We start from the raw sequence: 23,389 nt of genomic DNA, 5'->3' as shown, positions 1-23,389 counted from the left end.
TGCTTGACATTGTGTCCTTTTTAAAAAGTTGATTTTGTTTTTGGGTGGAGTTCCTCTTTAATTTTTCCTTCTCCACCATGTAAAATGGCAGCTGAGAGCAGAGCTGGTCAATAAGCTAAAAGGTGTTGTCTGTCAGGAAAGGGGTTAAGGATACCTGCAGTAGCAGAGATCTATCAAGGGCAACTAATTTCTGCATGGGACATTATCCTAATGCTGCTAGTGGAGGCTTAGCTACAGCATAACATTTCAGACAGACATCAGGATGAATACTCCTATCATATATAATGATATGGGCATTTATAACAAAAATGATAATAAAGAGTTAAAGGCATTTTGTTAATTAAAACACATAATTACTTTTATATAGTAATAAACAATATATTTCGTCAGGCACTAGACTCAAATGGGCACAAAAAAAAAAAAAGTCATGCAGTAAAAAAAAAACAGATCACTGCGAAAAAACATATCACAATTTTTTATTATAACAATGATTTTCTGTAATTTTTTATATTACCCATGTATTAAAAAATACCACTTTTGGGATATTAAGTGTGGATTATTTTTTTAAATTATCCAACATTACCTTTTTCAAGATCTGCATATTTATTTTAGTTCGTTAAAAGTGCACACAAGACAAGCAGTAAAAGCATTACTTAGTTGTTCAATGTTTGTGTATCAAATGCTGAACAAATAATGGCAAGTATGACCTATTACTGGAACCAGCAGTCAGGTAATAGACACACAGTACAAGACCTCTTTCTTAAGATTTCTTAATAATACATTGCTCATACAGTAGTGCTGTGCTTATGTGAAACTGTATAAATAATGCCTACAGCAATGCAAATGTCATACATTAAACAATCAAACCAGTGGTGACTTTTTCCCATTTTCATATCCTAGAACAGATGAGGCTATTATAAAACATCTATGAAAGCTTGAGTATGTCTGTACCAAACTAAAGTGTAAGTGCATAAATGAAGAAAGGACAGTATGAACCAGAATTGTTCCCATTACTACAGGAAAGGGATAATCAGCATATGAACCCCAGATGTGCCAGTATAATGACTGTAGAAATGGCAAATGAGCACTCCATCAACTCCAAACATTCCAGTAAGATAAATGCAGAAATGGATAGATTGAAAGCATTCCCTCACTTACACTTGCACAAGCACAATCCCAACACCAAAGTTTTTCTTTCCTGCTGCGCACACGCTGCTTGTCTCTTTGCCTCTTCCTTACTCTGCCTGGCTCAAGTAAAAAATCCAAGATGGCTGTGCATTCCACAGTGGAATGCACAGCCATCTTGGAGTATTTTCACAGAAGCAGGGAGCTTTTACTTAATATGAAAACTGGTCACAGAAGCCTTTCTGAGACAGTAGCAACCAGTGATCCCTTCGGAGCTCAGTGGTTGAGCAATGGACTATAAAGGATAGCAATATCCACAAAAATAATGCCTCTCTGGTCAATAAAATTAATGCTTGATGCTAATGTAATTAGTAGTGAGAAACGAAAAAAATATCGGAAGGCTGGTATTTTTTTCCAGAATTGTTGCCAACCCTAGCCCTTACACATGTTTGTATCCACATTTGCCTTGTACTGCTGCATATGCTAAATGCATTTTGTAAGGCTGCACTGATTGCATGTACATTAAATTGCAACCAGGGTAGAATTGCTAGCTGGATTTTCTAGACATGTCCCTGAATTTTCAAGTGATCTGGTAACCATGGGCATCCTCAAAAAAATTTCAAGGGAGGGGCAAATTCATCAAACAAAAACAACCTGAATTTCTAAGACTAAGCCTGTGTACAATAACTAGGTGCCAGGTTTGTAGGAAACCAAATTATTGGCAAAGGTCATACTCCAGACATGCTAGTATAATGGATAACAAGTATATTAACCACAGAAGAATCATTATATTCACTAAATAAAATAGATAATGGGCATTTTAAGCCCAGATGTGCCAGTATAATTACTATGGAAAATGGACAGTCCGCATATTAACCCCACACATTCCAGAATAATTACTACAGGAAATGGATGATTAGCATATTAACCCAAGATGTGCCAGTATAATAACTGTAGAAGTGGTATATGAGCACTCCATTAACTCCAGACTTTCCAGTAAGATGAATGCAGGAATGGATAGATTGAAAGAATTCCCTCACCTAAACTTCCACAAGCACAATCCCAACACCAAAATTCTTCTTTCCTGCTACTCAAATCACAAACAAATACATACAGTAATGGGCAGAGTTACTAAATTACAAATCCGAATCCCGAAAGGGAAAAAATTGTATTGGAAACGAAAATTTTGCGACTTTTTCGTCGCTGTGGCGATTTTTCGTATTTTGTGTGACTATTTTGTCGCCAACGCAATCTTTTCGTATTGAGCGATAGTAAACGGTGGAAAAACCAATCCGATTTCTTCACGATGACGACGAAAAAGTCGCTGAAAATATACAAAAAAGTTGCGACGGCGACGAGAAATCGCGGGACATACGAAAAAGTCGAAACAGCGACGGAAAAGTCGCAAAAATACCGATCATTACGAAAATACTCATTTGGGCGCCTTCGGACCGTTCGTGGATTAGTAAATCTCCCCCTAAGTGTACCAAAAAACAATGAATTCAGAATTGGAAGCATAAGCAGTTGCTTCTTCTAAGTACTGTATATTCAGGTAGCTGAAAAAAATCTTATGTAGGACTTTACCTTGCAGGACAGGGGTCCTGAATTTAATTCCAGCTTGGGTGTCTGCAATAACTTTGTATGTTGTTCCACTATTTGTGTGGGTTTCCTCCAGGTACTTGACTATGAAGATTTTCATTCATCCAGGTCATGGTATATCTAGTATAAATAAATCTAAAGCAACTGGACTTTACAAAAATATTTTTACATAAATAAAGCTTTAGATTTATTTATACTAGATACTCCATGTACTCGGTTTCTTTCCAACATACAGGCAGGTTAATTGGCTCCTGATAAAACTGACCCTACTGCATGTGAATGTGATAGGAATTTTAGATTGTGGCAGGGCTAGGATTGTTGTGAATGATGTATAATCTCTTTAAAGAGGGGTGTAAATGTTGCCGGCACCATGTTAAAGCTAATACCTACCTATCCAAAAAACTTATTGCTTAACTGACATATATCAATGCATTTTCCTTAGTATAAGTGAGGCATAGACATGTTATTTTTCTATAAGCATTGTTTTGTGATACTGGCTCGTGCACCTTCCTTTTCACCTTGAATTACATTACTGCCTATATCTCACTAATTTTTTAATAGGTGAACAGCAACATAACTATAGATTTATGGGCCTGGTTCAAAAGTTTCACTGAGGCTCCTCTTTACATCTTTCCTCACCCCCCAAAACAGACATCTTTAAAGTGTATGCTTCCCTCTGTCTCAGAGGGACACCAATGGCTTCTCGCTGACCAAGTTATATCAGAAAACCCTACAACTCAGCATAGGGCAGGCAGAGTATGGCACACATAAGGTTGCTGCCTGTGTGTGCCCTACACTGCCTGTGTGTGCCATAATCTGCCTGCCCTAGGCTGCCTGTGTTTACCATACTCTGCCTGCCCTATGCTGCCTGCATGTACCATACCCTGCCTGCCCTATGTTGCCTGTGTGTGCCATACTTACAGTGCTTTGCCAAGTATAGGAGATAAATTAATGTGTGTTGTCATGGTTTTCAAGCTAGGAACAAAGCCCACCTGTTCCACTCAAAAGGGTGAGATGCTTGTAGAAAGGATCTAGATGAGACCAGAGCATATGGAGTAATATTATAAGATAAATATTTAGCAACCTTTCTCTTCTGTTAGTAATAATTATTGTTAAAAACCAAAAAACTATTTTAGATTCGATATATAGGGTAAATAACACTGAATGGCCAACAGATGTCCTTGTGGGAATGTGACATCCAAGCTAGGGTCTCTCTCACAGATCTGAGGCTGTCAGCCTGGTTTATATTGGGGAGGTGCAGATTTGCAAGGGTGTAACATTGGACAAAGAACACATGCACAACCTCTTTCTTTTGCTTACTAATCCCAAAATTCTTAGCCAGTATGACTGCATCCACTCTAATCTTAGTTGTGGTTTACTCAAACAATAAGCATAGATACACACTTGGTTCAGTGTAATCAGGGGCTTATTAATCTCCCTGTTTGTTTTTGTACTGTGGGAGAAAACAAGGGCATTTAGTTGAAACTTAACAGATCCATAGTGAACATACAAATCTAATGAAGAATAGGAAGCCAGGCCCCCACTGCTGCAAGACAGCAATGTCATAATGTTGAGCTGTAAAACCCTTTAGAATGCCTTGGAGTTCCTATTAGGCTAATGGCACATTAGGGTTTGACCATTACTGCTATCTAGTGGAGGTCAAACCTAATGTTATTCAATGCAAAGTACCATTTCTGAAGCATATTCAGCAGTACCAGGTGGACTTCTGCTCAAATAATTGTAGTTTGAGCAGAGGTCTGCCAGTCAGTGCTGCATGTGCTTCAGACATGGCATTTCCTATTAAAGGAATTGTTCACCTTTAATTTAACTTTTGGTATGATTTAGAGAGTTTAATATTAAGACAATTTGCAACTGGTCTTCATTTTTTATTTTAATGAATCATTTAGCTTTCTTTTCAGCAGCTTTCCAGTCTGGAGTTTCATCAGCTATGTAGTTGCTAGTATCCAATTTAACCTAGCTACCAGGCAGTGGTTTGAAAGAGAGACAGGAATATGAATAGAATAGGGCCTAAATATAAAGAAAAGTAAGAAATAATAACAATAACTATAACATTAGCCTCACAGACCAATAGTTTTTTTGTCTGCTGGGGTCAGTGACCCCCATTTGGAAGCGGGAAAGTGTAAATAAAACCAATTAAAAATAATTGCAAAGAATAGGCCACCCTGTAACATACTTAAAGATTACTTGAAGGTAAACCACCCCTTTAAATAACATTAGAAATGCTGACAGCTGGACAAGGGAGTTTTTCCATTGCTGTTTTTCACCAGATGACACCAGAGGTTAAAACATTAGTGCACCACAGGCTTTAGTCCTGTACATTTTATACTTTGAACAGCCACTGTGTGAGTAGAATGCTGGCCCTCTGTGACTTGCAGTGTTGAAATAGAGAGATCTACTTTTCTGCTTTGTAATGCTGTTTTGATGAAGTACATAATTCTTTGTTGTGCAGAAATAAAAAAAAAGTACTTAACCGAAAGGTTTAGAACTGACAAACCACAAAAGGTTTCATTGTCCGGAAGCATTGTTTCGTTATTACCTTTAACTAAATCAGCAAAGTGATTTAAATCTCCTCACCAAGAATTTTAATACATTGCTTGAGGATATAGTGTTTACAGAGTGTTAGCAGTTCCTGAAGTCTGCTTATTCCTAATAAAGTGTTTACATTGTATCCATACACAGAACTCATATTGTATAGGAGTGGCATATTTGCTGACTTTTATTTACAAATGTATTTTGATTTTTCATTTGAAGAAACCGCAAACAGTTCAGCTACATTGGTGTTGCCAGGATCAATACAGTATATCAAGAAAATATTTCTGCAGCATCCTATCATGTTTTTTTACTTTTTTGTAAAACTTGCGATGGCCTCCTTTATTGCTTGCCTCATTGTTTAAAATACAGAATCATACATATATATGTATGAGTGCTGGGATATCTGTTTCTCTGCCTCTTACATGTTAAACTAGATTGTGATTGTATCATATTTGCATTTTCCCTATGCACTAATCTCTTTTTCTGATTTGCAGCATCAGCCACTTTGTCATTGTGATGAGTACAACTATCTTTCTAATGTTACTGAGTGGACTAGTGCACTATCTGACTACAACGAAAATAATCCCTTGGAGACAAAAGAAGCACCATTCAACCTGAGTGTTTTAAATATTTAGGTAGCCAAGGACTGCAGCCAAGGAAATCCATTGATGTACACATCTACAAAAAGAGACACTTTAGTATACCTTGTTCATTGTTAGCCCTTTGTGTATTCGCTACTTTTGGCAGATTTATAAAAATGTGAGTTTAGAGTGTCATACATAAACACTCACCCACGTTCTATTCATTCCTATGGGGTTTTTAGAAGCATATATATCAAATGGTGAGTGCTAACCACCCACTGATAAATCACTTCTAAAAATCCCATAGGAATGAATAGAATGTGGGTGAGTACTCACATTTTGCTCCTAAAAATCACTACTGTTATTTTCAAAGATGACTTAATCTACCTCTCTTTAATCATTAGACAGGATAACACAACTAGGGAAAATTGTGAGGAACAAGGCTAAATGTTTGGTTTAAAAACTATTTGGTGGTTATGTTGAAACATGGAAACATTAGCCTCCAGTAACCCACTAATCAATGACTTACCAGTGTTTTGCATTGGATTGTTAGTACCTTTTGTCATGTACACATAGTTGTTTGGTTCTCTTACCCAAAGGTGGAACACCTAAAAGGTCAGTAAAAGAGGGCAAAAATCTCGTTATTTGTACATGATTTGTTTTATATATTTATTTTTATTAAAAAAAAAGGAATAAAAGCCAAATGTTATTTCTGATTGGTAAATTCATTGTACTGGATACTTAAATAGCTATAAGAACTATTGTCGCTCCCAGTCTAAATGTTACACCTACAGTGGAGGAAATAATTATTTGACCCCTCACTGATTTTGTAAGTTTGTCCAATGACAAAGAAATCAAAAGTCTCAGAACAGTATCATTTCAATGGTAGGTTTATTTTAACAGTGGCAGATAGCACATCAAAAGGAAAATCGAAAAAATAACTTTAAATAAAAGATAGCAACTGATTTGCATTTCATTGAGTGAAATAAGTTTTTGAACCCTCTAACAAAAAAAGACTTAATACTTAGTGGAAAAACCCTTGTTTGCAAGCACAGAGGTCAAACGTTTCTTGTAATTGATGACCAAGTTTGCGCACATTTTAGGAGGAATGTTGGTCCACTCCTCTTTGCAGATCATCTCTAAATCCCTAAGGTTTCGAGGCTGTATCTGTGCAACTCTGAGCTTGAGCTCCCTCCATAGGTTTTCTATTGGATTAAGGTCCGGAGACTGACTAGGCCACTCCATGACCTTAATGTGCTTCTTCTTGAGCCACTCCTTTATTGCCTTTGCTGTATGTTTTGGGTCATTGTCGTGCTGGAACACCCATCCACGACCCATTTTCAGTTTCCTGGCAGAGGGAAGGAGGTTGTCGTTCAGGATTTCACGATACATGGCTCCGTCCATTTTCCCGTTAATGCGAATAAGTTGTCCTGTGCCCTTAGCAGAAAAACACCCCCAAAGCAAAATGTTTCCACCCCCATGCTTGACGGTGGGGACGGTGTTTTGGGGGTCATAGGCAGCATTTTTCTTCCTCCAAACACAGCGAGTTGAGTTAATGCCAAAGAGCTCTATTTTGGTCTCATCAGACCACAGCACCTTCTCCCAGTCACTCACAGAATCATTCAGGTGTTCATTGGCAAACTTCAGATGGGCCTGCACATGTGCCTTCTTGAGCACCCCACGAGGTGAGATCTTGCGTGGAGCCCCAGAGCGAGGTCGATTGATGGTCATTTTGTGCTCCTTCCATTTTCGAACAATCGCACCAACAGTTGTCACCTTCTCTCCCAGCTTCTTGCTAATGGTTTTGTAGCCCATTTCAGCCTTGTGCAGGTCTACAATTTTGTCTCTGACATCCTTGGACAGCTCTTTGGTCTTTCCCATGTTGGAGAGTTTGGAGTCTGCTTGATTGATTGATTCTGTGGACAGGTGTCTTTTATACAGGTGACTAGTTAAGACAGGTGTCCTTAATGAGGTTGACTAATTGAGTAGAAGTGTCTAACCACTCTGTGGGAGCCAGAACTCTTAATGGTTGGTAGGGGTTCAAAAACTTATTTCACTCAATGAAATGCAAATCAGTTGCTATCTTTTATTTAAAGTTATTTTTTCGATTTTCCTTTTGATGTGGTATCTGCCACTGTTAAAATAAACCTACCATTGAAATGATACTGTTCTGAGACTTTTCATTTCTTTGTCATTGGACAAACTTACAAAATCAGTGAGGGGTCAAATAATTATTTCCTCCACTGTATGTCTATCATAAAACAAGGTTACACTGCTCCATGAAATCAAGAAATCTTTTTGTTCAGAACAACATATATGGTTTAAAATAAAAAAAAAAAAAACACTTTTTATTCTGACAATAAATTTTTGAATTTTCTAAGGCAGCAGCCAGCTTACAAATGAAATTACAGTCATGGTGACTACATAGCCTCTGCATAACACTGTAAACTGTCTCTGCTTCCTTATGTAAAGGCAGTGCAATAAGATACAAAAGGTTCTGCATACAGTATCATAATACAGCCAGCCAAGAGAAGGTGAATGTAAGGTAGCTGAAAGCACTATGGATTTATGTGAGCATTGAAAGTTTACTTCAGTCAAGGTAATGATGACAAAGCGAGTCCTTGAAAAGAATGGCACTTGGAACTATTGTTTTATATTTTAAATTGCAGTTATAAGCAAGTGCAAAGTATATTTTCCTTTTACAGCTAAACTGTGCTAGCTGCTCTGGCGTTACATTTTACCCACATGCAATGCTATTAAAATACCTTTTTTTATTGATCATGAGTTATTATGCAATAAAGTCCCATAAAGCTTGAGTTACATCCAAGAATTTACCTATCTACATTTCAGTGTATGATAAAAGCATATTTTGTTCATCTTATTTCATAAACTTTCCGCTCAATACATTTTTTTAGGTGCTTCCAAAAACAAGAACCCATGGACTTTGATAAATACACACCTAGTTTATTGGATAAAGAAATCCCAATGAATTATTTCAATACAAAGAATTATTAACTGGGCCTACTGGGTACGTGCTATAGGCACACTCTTTATTTGTATTACACTGTACTCCAACAATCTTCTGTGTCATCATGCCACTAATATAATTAGTTTTACTTAAACCAAAGAGCAATTAACAAATGTAGGTGGTTCAATGCGGCATAGGATTACATTACCTAATGAGTATGCACATATTTCAACTTCAATAACAGTGAATTTATTTGTAGAAATGTTTCAATTAGCCAGCCTTAATTGCACAAAATTAGAGAAATGAGCAAACAGAATTTGCTACAGATATACAGTATATTGGCAGTCAATGCAATTCACATCGGATATCACTTCTTTGCAATTTAAGGGCATACCTTATTGCATGTATATACAGGGCCCTCATCAGAAACTTTTTAAATGTTATTTATATGGGGCCCCCCATGAACACAAGCATGCAGAACCCCTTGTGTGTAATTTATAAACAGCTAATGTTACTCTATAATAAGAAGTTCATATAGAGAGTTCCATTTATTAATGTGCTAATAATTCAGTCAGTTCATTGGGGGTCAGTGGAGTTTGCACGAAGTTTAACCATGTTCCACTTACTTGCCCCTGCTCGGCGCTTCCATTGCTTGATATATTGTATTTGACACGTAAATAAATAGTTAAAATAAATTATTATTGTGCTAATGAGCCAGTTCATTGGGGGAAGTGGAATTTACATAAATTGCATATGTTCCGGTGTAACTTTATACGTAATTTATGCAAATTGCGTAATGTTCGCCATGTTACCAAAGAAGATTTCATGAGGCCCGGCACAACTGTAACCCCTCTCCCCCCCAATGGCATCCTGTGTATATAGTTTCAGTAATAACAATAATAGTATTAATAATAATGACACATTTCTTGATATTTGAAAATCACACCAAGGGGTGCACTTCTGAAAAGTCTCAGCCTTTTTACACCACAGCAACTTACTCCCTCTGTGAAACTGTGTGTACCATAAGGATTCCTCTGATCTGTACAAAAGTGAGGAAGAATGATCAATGCACATTCCCTGGTCCCCTGTTATACTGGTAATTTAGTATCTAAAAAAATGCATGTATTTACAAAAGCAGGGGTTTTTAGTTACAAAGTTATGATCATAAAATAGACAAGCCACCATACCACGTCAGGACCACCATAAGGGGTTTACCTTATCTATTCACCTCCAGTCATAGTTTTCAAAGCTGGCACCTGGCTGCATGGAAGCATTCTTGGGATAAGTGTCTCCTGACCAGGGCATGGGTTTCTGTCATAGGAGGGAAACTGCCCAGACCAATACCCATTTTTAGGCATAAAACCACCATTTAAAGGAACAGGTGTGGGGGTGTTACAACCTCATAGAAGTCTGGCCATTCTTCCTTCAGAGGAACTCTGCTAAAGTACATTTGTACTTTGATTTGTAAATCGGTATTTTTTGGATCAGGATTCTGCCAAATGTTTTGTGCAGGTTTCGGTTTTTGGCCAGTTCCTTAAATTGTGTATTTAGTGTATCCGTAATAATAAAAAGAACTCATTTTCACTTCCCTCTCTCCCATTTTAACAGAATGCCACAGAGATATATTTCTGTTGCCCTATGTTATCTAATATGAGATCAAAACCATATGTACAGTAGCCTACCATCAATAGAAAGCATTTAGGGCGTCAAAGGGACAGATTAGTAGACTCTGCTGTAGACTCCTTGTGAGGTTTTTTTGAGTCACTCAATGTCTACTGCTGCACTGCTGACTATAGCTAACAATGCACTTGGGAATTTCAGCAACTTTACAAACCATCAGAAGGTTAATCCTGTGTCCTGTCCCAACAGAGTTTTGGCAATATGGCTGCAGTGTACAGGACTTCCAAACAAAGCAACCATACTACTAAATCCCATGAGCATTATATACAGTATATAAAAAAATTCTATAGAAATATACATTTTATAATAGATGATACATATAAACCATACATTTACTCTGATAATAAAGTGAAGTTGATGCTTGATAACCTTTTGCACCATCATATAAATCTTTGTAAATTGCCTGTATGCCGTGCTGTTAGTTTTCTCAGTGGGACTTTTATCATTTTTTCTATTTTACATGATCACAGATATACAGCTTCTCCTTCAATTCCTCTAGGTCACACCATAGTGGGGAAGTCTACAGCAAAGAAAAGCACCTTGGGTTGGGAAACAGCAGTGATACAGTAATACAGTGGGTAAACAAATGGTTGCTGTTTTCCTATTCATTTCCTATTATTTCCTATTAAGGTTAATATTTATTTCTTCAAAGTACTTTAGCATCCCTTTCCCATTCCTAACTGTAGGCCAAAGTAATTGCATTAGACGGCATACTGTGTAAATTAGTAACATTATACTAGATTAACAAACACATTTATGAAAATTGTCTAATATGTGGCTTCATATACTTTAACTTAACTCTTATAGCATATTATAGTGCAAAAAAATTAAGAAGGTTCACATTCATTTATTCACAATCCCTCACCATCTAGATTTTACATAATAACTGATGATCAAAGTATAATAGTCACATATTCTTAATGCATGTTTAATGTTTGTGACAATGTGGGTTTTACAGCTATAGAGGGAGGAACTTTAGCATACATGTAACAAACAGCACCTATAATTAATGTCCCCTCTAAGCTTTGCACTTAGTTATAATACACACAATTCTTTTTTTGTAACATTTTTTCTTTGTTTATGCATTTTTTTAAACAATTAAAATAATAAAAACAAAGCGGAAAAAGAGGAAAAACAATAGGTAGCATTACAGTAACACTGCCATGTAACTTGAATGAAGTTTTTGTATAACATTTTGTATAACATTATTTTTAGATGCTAAGTAATACATCCATTACAGATAGTAGTTTGATATTTGTAAGGACAGGGGAAAATGTGAGTGGGCTCCAACTTAGATGCATTTCAGTTCAATTTATGGGCACAGTATTGTCCTTTTTAGTTTTTCCATGTTAACCAGATGTCATTATTAGGGGCACATTTACAAAAGCACGGAGCGTTCAAATGATATTTTTGCCAAAATGGTCCCAATTGGGGCCGCAGTTTATAAGATTGTCCCTGACTAGAAGTTTGTCACACTGAGGCATAGCCACCACATTGAGGTGTGATGTTCCGTCTGTATAGTACTGTTTAGGCTGTTTCTTTAATGCTGACATTGGGGGGATAGTTTGCATATACAGTAACTGTCCAGACTTTGTTCTTGAGTATCTTTAAGTTGTAGGTCTGATGACCATAGGAACATACAGTATATGGGCATTCAGAGTTAGGTAGCTGTTCTATCAGTTGATTATAGGTTGATGAGATGAAGCCAGATACATGCAGGGGTTGTTGGCAAGCTTGGTGGGCTTTCAAGTGTGGCTAATAATACACATAATTTTAAGCATACAAAAGAGAAAGGAGATTAATGCGCTTTCCCTGGTCCTCTTTTTTATTTAATAGTTATAGCATAGTATCTATGCTAGTGTCTGTATTTTTAAAAACAGCGGCATTTAGTTATTTTGGGTTGAAAAACCCAACATACTGTTCTTCAGCTTATTCTTCCACTTTTTCTTCTTTTCTTCTTCTTCTTAGCGCCCCCCATTTTCTAAACACTACTCCTCCTACAGTTTTAGTGGTAAAACATCCAAACTCTCCACACTTTTTTGCCCTATAGCGGAGCAGGTTGCTTGTGCTTTTGTAAGCGATCCTGCCCCCCATCTTTTTGTGGTGCTGCTCCGAACACCCCAATTTTCCCATTGACTTTGACAGGGAAGATTGTCAAACTGCTTACAGCTTTGAAGCTACACCCCCCAAACTTGAATAACATAATAATTGGGTTGCCCTGAATGAAACGGCATCATTTATTGGATGACCCCAAAAGTGGGAGGGGCCAACAACAGCCAATCAAATTTCACCCATTAACTTTAATGGGGAAATTGAAACTGCTGCCAATCTTACAGCTTTGAGGCTATACTCCCCAAACTTGAATCACATAGTCATGGGGTCAGCCTGAATGAAAATATGATGATTGTTGATGCCCAAAATTGGGCGGAGCTGTGAACAGCCAATCAGATTTTACCTATTGACTTGCCATTCTCACAGTAATAACATCAGGGTCCCCAAACTTTGCACAGTTGGTCAATAGGGGACTGCAGTTTTAGTTTTGAAAAGTGGGCAGAGCCACCAACAGCCAATCTTATTTCACCTATAGAATTTTATTGGTTTGATGCCAGGGTGAGTCTGGAGGGCAAAGTATAGTGAATAGTCAGTCCGATCTTTAGTTACTGGGGGTCATGAAACTGTATCATTATAACCCCCCCGTCCCACTTAAAGTGGTACGGTCCAACCCACCCTCAAACAAAATGGTATGGTCCGACCCCCCACTCCGACAAAATGGTACGGTCCACCCCCTCCAAAAAATGGCAAAGTCCGACCCCCCCCCAAAAATGGTAAGGTCCGACCCCCCCTCAAAAAAATGGTATGGTCCGACACCCCCTCCAACAAAATGGTACGGTCCGACCCCCCCCCCCCCCGATAAAATGGTACGGTCCGCCCTCCTCCAAAAAATGGTATGGTCCGACCCCCCCTCCAACAAAATGGTATGGTATGGCCTGGCACCCCCTCCAGGAAAATGGTACATTCTGACCCCCCAACAAAATGGTATGGTCCGACCCCCCCTCCAACAAAATGGTACAGCCTAACCCCCCCCCAACAAAGTGGTACAGTCCGACCCCTTCTCTGACAAAATGGTACGGTCTGACCCCCTCCCCCCAACAAAATGGTACGGTCCAACCCCCCCCTCCAAAAATTGGTATGGTTCGACGACCCTCTCCAACAAAATGGTATGGTCCAACGCCCCCTCTCCAACAAAATAGTATGGTCCAATCCCTCCTCCAACAAAATGGTACGGTCCAACCCCCCTCCAAAAAAAATGGTATGGTCTGACCCCCCCCTCCAATAAAATGGTACGGCCCGACCCCCCCCCAACAAAATGATATGGTCCGACCCCCCCAAACTTTGCAGCGTTAGGCACCAGTTAACTGCGGTTCAAGGTTAGAAAAAGTTGGTGGAGCCACCAACAACCAATCAGATTTTACCTATTAACTTTCAATGGGGAAATTCAACCTGCTGCCATTCTCACAGTATTAAAGCCAGGGTCCCCAAACTTTTCACAGTTGGTCAACAGGGGACTGCAGTTTAGTTTTTAAAAGTGAGCAGAGCCACCAACAGCCAATCTTATTTGACCTATAGAATTTTATTGGTTTGATGCCAGGGTGAGTCTGGAGGGGAAAATAAAGTGAATGGTACAATCCAATCTTTAGTTACAGGGGGTCATGAAACTGTATCATTATCATCCCCCCGTCCTCCTAAAGTGCTACGGTCCAACCCACCCTCAAACAAAATGGTACGGTCCAACTCCCCCAACAAAATGGTATGTCCCAACCCCCCCTCCGACAAAATGGTATGGTCCGCCCCCTCCAAAAAATGGTATGGTCCGACCCCCCAACAAAATGGCATGGTCCAACCCCCCTCTCCAACAAAATGGTACGGTCCAACCCCTCCCCTCCAAAAATGGTATGGTCCAACCCCCCTCTCCATCAAAATGGTACGGTCCAACCCCCTCCAAAAAATGGTATGGTCCGACCCCCCTCTAACAAAATGGTACGGTCCAATCCCCCCTCCAACAAAATGGTACGGTCCAACCCCCCCACCCTCTGACAAATTGGTACGGTCTGCCCCCTCTCCAAAAAAATGGTATGGTCTGACCCCCCCCCCCCAATAAAATGGTAGGTCCAACCCCCCCCCTCCAATAAATTGGTATGGCCCGACCCCCCCTCCAATAAATTGGTATGGCCTGACCCCCCCAACAAAATGGCATGGTCCGACCCCCCCTCCAACGAAATGGTACGGTCCATAACCCCCGTCTGCCAAAATGGTACGTCCGATCTTTAGTTACAGAGGCTTTCATGAAACCGTATCATTATGTTGGCTTATTCCACTTTTTCTTCCCCGTTTTCTAAACGCTACTCCTCCTACGGTTTTAGGGGTACAGCACCCAAACTCTCCACACTTCTTCAACCTATAGCGGAGCAGGTTGCTTGGGATTTTTAAGCGATCTCACCACCCCTGTCTTTTTGTGGCGCCGATCCGAACCCCCCAATTGTTCCATTGACTTTGACAGGGAAGAGTTTTAAATTGCTGCCACACTTACAGCTTTGAAGCTACATCCCCCAAACTTGAATAACATAATAATGGGGTCACCCTGAATGAAGCGACATTTGTTGGATGAACTCAAAGTGGGAGGGGCCAACAACAGCCAATCAAATTTCACCCCTTGACTTTTATGGGGAAATTGAAACTGGCTTCACTCACCAAACTTGAATCACATAGTCATTGGGTCAGCCTGAATGAAAATATGATGATTGTTGGATGCCCAAAAGTGGGCGGAGCTGTGAACAGCCAATCAGATTTTACCTATTGACTTGGTGGAAATTCAGCCTGCTGCCATTCTCATAGTAATAACACCAGGGTCCCCAAACTTTGCAGAGTTAGGCACCAGGTAACTGTGGTTCAAGGTTAGAAAAAGTGGGTGGAGCCACCAAGAGCCAATCAGATTTTACCTATTGACTTTCAATGGGGAAATTCAACCTGCTGCCATTCTCACAGTATTAACGCCAGGGTCCCCAAACTTTTCACAGTTGGTCAATAGGGTACTGCAGTTTTAGTTTTGAAAAGTGAGCAGAGCCACCAACAGCCAATCATATTTCACCTATAGAATTTTATTGGTTTGATGCCAGGGTGAGTCTGGAGGGGAAAGTAAAGTGAATGGTATGGTCCGATCTTTAGTTACAGGGGGTCATGAAACTGTATCATTATCACCCCCCGTCCCCCTAAAGTGGTACAACCCACCCTCAAACAAAATGGTACGGTCCAACCCCCCCCCACCAAAATGGTATGGTCCAACCCCCCCCAACAAAATGGTACGGTCCAACCCCCCTTCCAACAAAAATTTCATTCAATGACCTCATGTTTTTCAGCATGAAGTTTGTTCTCAAACTTCCCTTTCTAGTTACAAATTATGATTATAAAATTGACAAGCTACCATACCACCTTGAGTTAAACCCCATATTGTGGTCCTATGCATCACTTGGGCAGCGCGTTTCCTTACCAGGGCATTGATCTCATGCACTATTGTAGAGAGTTCAATATACATAAGGAACAAGCGGTCCTCTGAACTTACCCATTATCAGTAAACCTAGGACATTAAGACATTTTGTGCATTATGCCAGGGATCACATTACTATAGCTGGGGAGCTATAAACTAGCCACTGACCACTGCTCCTGTGTAAACTAAAGCAAGAACGGAAAATTGTGCTTACCAATAATCCATATACAGTGGTGTGAAAAACTATTTGCCCCCTTCCTGATTTCTTATTCTTTTGCATGTTTGTCACACAAAATGTTTCTGATCATCAAACACATTTAACTATTAGTCAAAGATAACACAAGTAAACACAAAATGCAGTTTTTAAATGAGGGTTTTTATTATTTAGGGAGAAAAAAAATCCAAACCTACATGGCCCTGTGTGAAAAAGTAATTGCCCCCTGAACCTAATAACTGGTTGGGCCACCCTAACCAGCAATAACTGCAATCAAGCGTTTGCGATAACTTGCAACGAGTCTTTTACAGCGCTCTGGAGGAATTTTGGCCCACTCATCTTTGCAGAATTGTTGTAATTCAGCTTTATTTGAGGGTTTTCTAGCATGAACCGCCTTTTTAAGGTCATGCCACAACATCTCAATAGGATTCAGGTCAGGACTTTGACTAGGCCACTCCAAAGTCTTCATTTTGTTTTTCTTCAGCCATTCAGAGGTGGATTTGCTGGTGTGTTTTGGGTCATTGTCCTGCTGCAGCACCCAAGATCGCTTCAGCTTGAGTTGACGAACAGATGGCCGGACATTCTCCTTCAGGATTTTTTGGTAGACAGTAGAATTCATGGTTCCATCTATCACAGCAAGCCTTCCAGGTCCTGAAGCAGCAAAACAACCCCAGACCATCACACTACCGCCACCATATTTTACTGTTGGTATGATGTTCTTTTTCTGAAATACTGTGTTACTTTTACGCCAGATGTAACAGGACACGCACCTTCCAAAAAGTTCAACTTTTGTCTCGTCGGTCCACAAGATATTTTCCCAAAAGTCTTGGAAATCATTGAGATGTTTTTTAGCAAAATTGAGACGAGCCATAATGTTCTTTTTGCTTAAAAGTGGTTTGCGCCTTGGAAATCTGCCATGCAGGCCGTTTTTGCCCAGTCTCTTTCTTATGGTGGAGTCGTGAACACTGACCTTAATTGAGGCAAGTGAGGCCTGCAGTTCTTTAGATGTTGTCCTGGGGTCTTTTGTGGCCTCTCGGATGAGTTGTCTCTGCGCTCTTGGGGTAATTTTGGTCGGCCGGCCACTCCTGGGAAGGTTCACCAATGTTCCATGTTTTTGCCATTTGTGGATAATGGCTCTCACTGTGGTTCGCTGGAGTCCCAAAGCTTTAGAAATGGCTTTATAACCTTTACCAGACTGATAGATCTCAATTACTTTTGTTCTCATTTGTTCCTGAATTTCTTTGGATCTTGGCATGATGTCTAGCTTTTGAGGGGCTTTTGGTCTACTTCTCTGTGTCAGGTAGCTCCTATTTAAGTGATTTCTTGATTGAAACAGGTGTGGCAGTAATCAGGCCTGGGGGTGACTACAGAAATTGATATTGAAATTGAAAATTGAAATTGATAAACTACAGTTAAGTTATTTTTAACAAGGGGGGCAATCACTTTTTCACACAGGGCCATGTAGATTTGGAGTTTTTTTTCTCCCTTAATAACGTAAACCTTCATTTAAAAACTGCATTTTGTGTTCAATTATGTTATCTTTGACTAACAGTTAACGGTTTTTGATGAGCAGAAACATTTAAGTGTGACAAACATGCAAAAGAATAAGAAATCAGGAAGGGGGCAAATAGTTTTTCACACCACTGTATCTATCTATCTATCTATCTATCTATGAAATGCATGATGCACAAAAACAAACACACATTCAAACTCTGCTATAAATTCCTAATCATACTAAATGTCTAATTAATGAACCAAAAATGAATGTGCCTTTGCTTTGGGCAAAGATGAATAATACTCATAATAAACATGACACACCAATGGTTTTTCTTCTAATTAAAAAAACATCTGTTTATTTTATCCTGTGCTGCTAAATGAACATATGCATTATTGCACGGGTTTAAAAACAGATTTTTAAGTAAACTAGTCATCTGTATTAGAACTTTGAGTGCAGAAAATACTTGATAAATGCTAATTTGCTAGCTCTGCATATTTTTTTAATCTAGAGTCTATTTCTCATTGTATGCAACTCTGGGTATTTTAGCTTAATAACTTGCTTTACACAAAAACCTTGTCATGTAAGGTCTCCACCTTTATCTCCCTTGTAAAGGACATGTAAACCCTACATTTTCCTACAATGTTTATAAGTTGGGCACATCTCCCCCACCCATATGACATCATTTGTACTATATATATATACCACCTCCTAAAAGAAACAGCCGCTTTCACCCCACAGCCATTTTCCTCTGACATCATCAGTGACATTTATTTCTGAAGACAAAAAAAATTGCTTACATTTTGCCTAGGACAACAGCCATTGACTGCTACATGAACTTGCAAGGTTTTAGATGCCAAAGTTTTACATCTGAGTTTATCAAATTTTTGGACTTAATAAATATCAAACATTCAAGTTTTAAAAAGCCCAAATTTGAATTCATGAGTTTTAGTGGCAAAAATTCTAATTAAAGCATTATCCCAAGCAGTAGGTACTGTACTACATTCTTGTAGGAAAAGGCTTTACCTGCCAAGCATGTAGTACCTGCTGGTGCAGAGTGTTATATGTGCCCCCAACCACCTCGGCAATGAGCCAAGGGGGCTTCCATCTCGATCCTGTGACGCATTTGTCACAGGATCTGACTTAACAGCAGATATGATCTCCCATATGTCTGCTGTTAGAGCTTCCTTCTCCAGCCCCCCTGCGCCCCCCATGCACTTCCTGCTGCAAAGACTCATTGTTACTTGGATCCTCTTCACTGCCAAGGACCCTCCTGCTCACAGAAACAAAGTGGGCTTTTTTTTACACATATACACGGATTTACACACACAATACTATACGCAAACCTTTTATTAACTAACTTTTTTCTGCTTTTTTGGCTTTGCTTTTGCACAGTTTTGTACATATTTACACACTCACAAACACATACTGTATACACACATTTACACACGTTCAAAGTGTACACCAGGGATCCCCAAACTGTTATACCCGGGAGTCACATTTAAATGGAAAAACTGTTGGGGAGCAATGCAAGCATGAAAAAGGTTCCTGGGGGTGCAAATAAGAGCTATAATTGACTACTTAATGGCTCCTATGTGGACTGGCAGCCTACAGAAGGCTCTGTTTGGCATTATACTTGGTTTTTATACACCCAAGACTTGCCTCCTAACCAGAAATTAAAAAATAAGCACCTACTTTGAGGCCACTGGGAGCAACATTCAAGGGGTTGGGGAGCAACATGTTGCCCCCGAGTGACTGGTTGGGGATCACTGGTGTACACACATGCATACTATTTTTTTTAGTTCTTTATTTTATCATTTTGCCTTTTGTATTTCCCCTAAAAACTAACTATTTTTTAGATCAGTATTCTAACCATTAACCATACTGTCAAATCTACTATTTTGTTATTTCATTGATTTGGCTAACTGTATTTGATTTTTGTGATTTTATTGGAGTTTTATTTTTGTAATGTTGCCTGTTATATTTTTGTGGGTAGCTGTAGAAAGTCATCTTTACCTATTTTGAATTTGTGAGAATGTGTACATTACAAACATATATGGTTTTCTGGGGGTCTCTATTATACTGGTGGGTGCTCTGTTTGCAGAAGCTGAGTTGGCAGGTGAGAAAATCCATATGCATTTGCATCTGAGGTCTGTACATATCACATACTGGCTGCTGGCCAGAGTTATAAATGCCTAAAAAATGTGCAATGTCAAAAAAACGCTATCTTTAAGAAAGCTTTGCCGATAAGTATTTTGGTATGGAAAGGCATCTTTACCCATGTTGGATTCGTCAGAAAGTGTACGTGTCAGGGAGGTCATGGCGGTGAGGGTTCACACCACAAGTTTGGAGCCCCATGGCTACGTATCAAGCAGGTTAGGGGTTGCAGGTTACCAGAAAACAGGAACAAAGAATCTTGAGCACAGAACTTTACTAGAAATTCAAGGTACAAGAACACAGATTACCAAGAATTCAGGAACACCACTTCACATAAAAAAATCAGGAACAACACAGGTTCAAGAACAAGCCACAAATGAACAAGAATGACAAAATTAGCAAAATAATCCTGCACAGACCAAAAGGGGGAGGGACCTTTTAAAGGGAACAAAATGAGTAATTACCAACACCTGGAAAAAGGCGGGAGAATAAGGCTACATAGTACAGGAATAATAATAGCATAACAGGAACTCCTGTTGCTAAGTCTCCTATGGCTGAGACCAGTGGTGTAACTAGGTGGTACTTGGCTCTACAGCAAATTCATTTTAGGGCCCCAATAATGTCCAAAGGTTGGCCTGTTTTTTCAATATATATTGTATTGTTCATTAATAAGGACCTCCTGGGACCCCCTGCAGTTGCAGGGTCTACTTTCTTTGTAGTTATGCCCCTGCTTTGTACAGTTAGGGTGGCCTTACGCCACATAATACACTCATGGGGCAACATTTGCAACTTTTTTAGGCAATTTTCAGAAATGCAATCAAAACTGATAACTTTAGGAAAGTTTTGCTGTTTGGTAATTTGGGGTAGAAAGAAATATTTGTACAGAAAAAAAAATTGCCACCACTCAGTCTATCCCACTCTGTAGCGTTGACCAGCTGCTAGAAACACCCTTGTGCCAGCGCTCAGTCTAACCCACATTATGGAGTTGACCAGCTGCTAGAAACGATAAAATGCCATTATCTGTACACAAAAAGAAAGAGAAAGATTGCCAGCGCTTAGTTTGCCTTTAAAAATATTTTTTTTACAAAAAAATGAGGTGTTAGTACCACACTTTGGCCAAAATATGTAAGCTCACCTGCCACGTCAATGCCCCTCATTGTACGTGAGTCCTACACTGCTTATTTACATTATAAGTCTGTGATGCAATTAAAATCAGGTAATAAGACCATGTTGAACCTACCCTTAGCTCAGAAGCTCTAGTGAGAAAGTAATTTCTTATTTTAAAGGCTACATCGCCAGCGCTTGATCTAACCCACGCTGTAGCACTGACCAACCTCTAGAAACACCCTTGTGTCTAATCCACATTCTGGAGTTGGCCAGCTACTATAAACGATAAAAAGCCATAATTTGTAGAAATAAATGTTTACCCATTTTGTACTTTGATAAATCTATGTACAGTGGGCATCAAAACTGTTCAATGAACCCCTGGCGGTCATATTTGTTACCTGATAATATGTGGGAGATAAGATCTGCAAAGTGAAAGCTTTAAGGTGATTTTCAGAAATGTCATCGAAATCGCCAATGTTAGGAAAGCTTTGTAGTTTTGTACATTAGAGTAGAAAGACTTTCTGGAGCAGTGCTTAGAAAATTTGGTACTGTACTACTGATTTTAAAAATATAGAAGCCTATATCTTGTTACAGAAGTGAAATTACACAAAAAAGCTTAGGTTGTCCTGAAAAAGACTATATATAATTTCCCTGGGTAAACTAAAAGCCCCCCCCCAAAAAGGCCCCTAAAGTGAAAGAGCGCTAAATGTTCAAAAACTGTTTGGCAATAAAAGTTCCAGAAGTGCAAAGCAGTTGGCAGCGAAAAGGCTTAATAAATCAGCCCCCTCCGTATAAGCAGCAATGTATGATTACAAGGGCTTATTACATTCATCTTTTTGAGCAAGTGTTTAAGATCAGTGAAGCCTATGGTTTTAAATAAATGTCTAATGGGGAACCCCTTGTTCAACACGAGATCAATAAATAGGGCTTGTGCTGGACATGTTTTTTGCCTAATGTTTTAATAAGGAAAAATCTATGTTTTTTTTCTTATTTCTAGATGGAAATTAAATCTTCACCATGTTTGCTCCATGTGAGGCAAATTATTAGATTACTAGTGCACAATCCTCCTGCATAATGGACAGGTGAAGGGAGGAAGTTAACTATTTGTAATGATCTACATCGCAAGGACCAATCATGGAGTAGCTATTTGCTCTGCTTAGCTCAAAAAATAATTAAAATAGACCAAATGTTTAGCACAAGCCCTAATTTGTTGCAGTCATGTTGGTATACTACACCCATTAGGCATAAGTCTTATCATTTGAACAACCCCTAAGAAAACTTGATTTCAGAGTTATGGACTGATCATGCTAGGGGTAGCAGGAAACTGAATGACTCAGAAACAGTTTAACTACTTTATGTAATGAAAATATTACAACCGATTGCAAGACAAAAATCATCTTACCTCAAATAAATATTTTGAAATTAACAGATCTTTTGCAAAAATGCAAATTGGAATTTTAATCATTTCAGGGAGAAAGGATAAAAGAAAATGCAGCCATCCCAACCTGAAAAAAGATTGCATTGCTTTAAAGGGTTTTAGAATGAAAAACTAATCATCAAGCAGCCAAGTAAGGGGGTAGTATATCTAAAAGAAAAAGATCTGTCTATCTATTTATCTTACGTTTTGACCACTGGCCTGGGTTTATTGTTGCCTGCCACCTTCCCTGACCTCTGGCCTGTATCACAAACTTGCTTTTCATTCTGCCACCTTGCCTTACTACTGGCCAGTTATGTCTACTTGCCTCTCAAACTACCACTTTTGTTTGTTGGTTGTCCATCTTTATTTCAGATTTTTTATGAAATCATTCATTTTTTACACTAACTTTATTCTTGGTTTTCACTATGCACCTAACATTTTTACAGAAGGTGTTACAGCACAAAGACTCCACCCTAAAGCTGGCCATACACGCACCGATAATATCGTACGAAACCTTGTTTCCTACGATATTCGGTGCGTGTATGGCAAGTCGGCGAGTCATCCGGTATTGCAGGAGGCTGCTGATATCGGTCGACTCGCTGATCGGCCAGGTCAAAAGATTTTGATTGGGCGCCATAGAAGGCACCTGAGCAAAGTCTGCCGTCAGAGCTGAATCGGCAGAAGGAGGTAGAAATCCTATTGTTTCTATCTCCTTATCTGCAGTTTCAGCCCTGAATGTTAGTGGCGGGTCTGACGATCTTTCGTTCGACCGATGGTCGCACGAAAGATTGCAGATCGCCCCACGTGTGTGGCCACCTTTACAGTCACCCTCTTGTTCTCCTAATAGTATCCTACATCATAACAATTTTCAAAGCATAGGCTGCAATAATAATAATGTCATGTGTCATATGTCCATTGCATCTAAACACACATAGCTATTTATCAAAAAAC

General features: G+C 39.2%; 1 protein-coding gene across 1 annotated transcript in view; it reads left to right on the top strand.

Moving 5' to 3' along the window:
• pign (phosphatidylinositol glycan anchor biosynthesis class N) overlaps positions 1-6,574 on the top strand; it is a 171,764-nt gene extending 165,190 nt beyond the window's left edge. Inside the window, exon 29 of the mRNA XM_002934389.5 lies at positions 5,772-6,574. Within this exon, the coding sequence (XP_002934435.2) occupies positions 5,772-5,895 (124 nt within the window). The 3' untranslated portion in view covers positions 5,896-6,574. The remainder of the gene's footprint in view (positions 1-5,771) is intronic.
• The last annotated feature ends 16,815 nt before the right edge of the window (positions 6,575-23,389 follow it).

Source organism: Xenopus tropicalis, chromosome 6 (genome assembly GCF_000004195.4).
Source record: "Xenopus tropicalis strain Nigerian chromosome 6, UCB_Xtro_10.0, whole genome shotgun sequence".
Lineage (NCBI taxonomy): Eukaryota > Metazoa > Chordata > Amphibia > Anura > Pipidae > Xenopus > Xenopus tropicalis.
The sequence above is the reverse complement of the archived record's forward strand: the minus strand, read 5'-3'. Positions and strand labels throughout refer to the sequence as shown.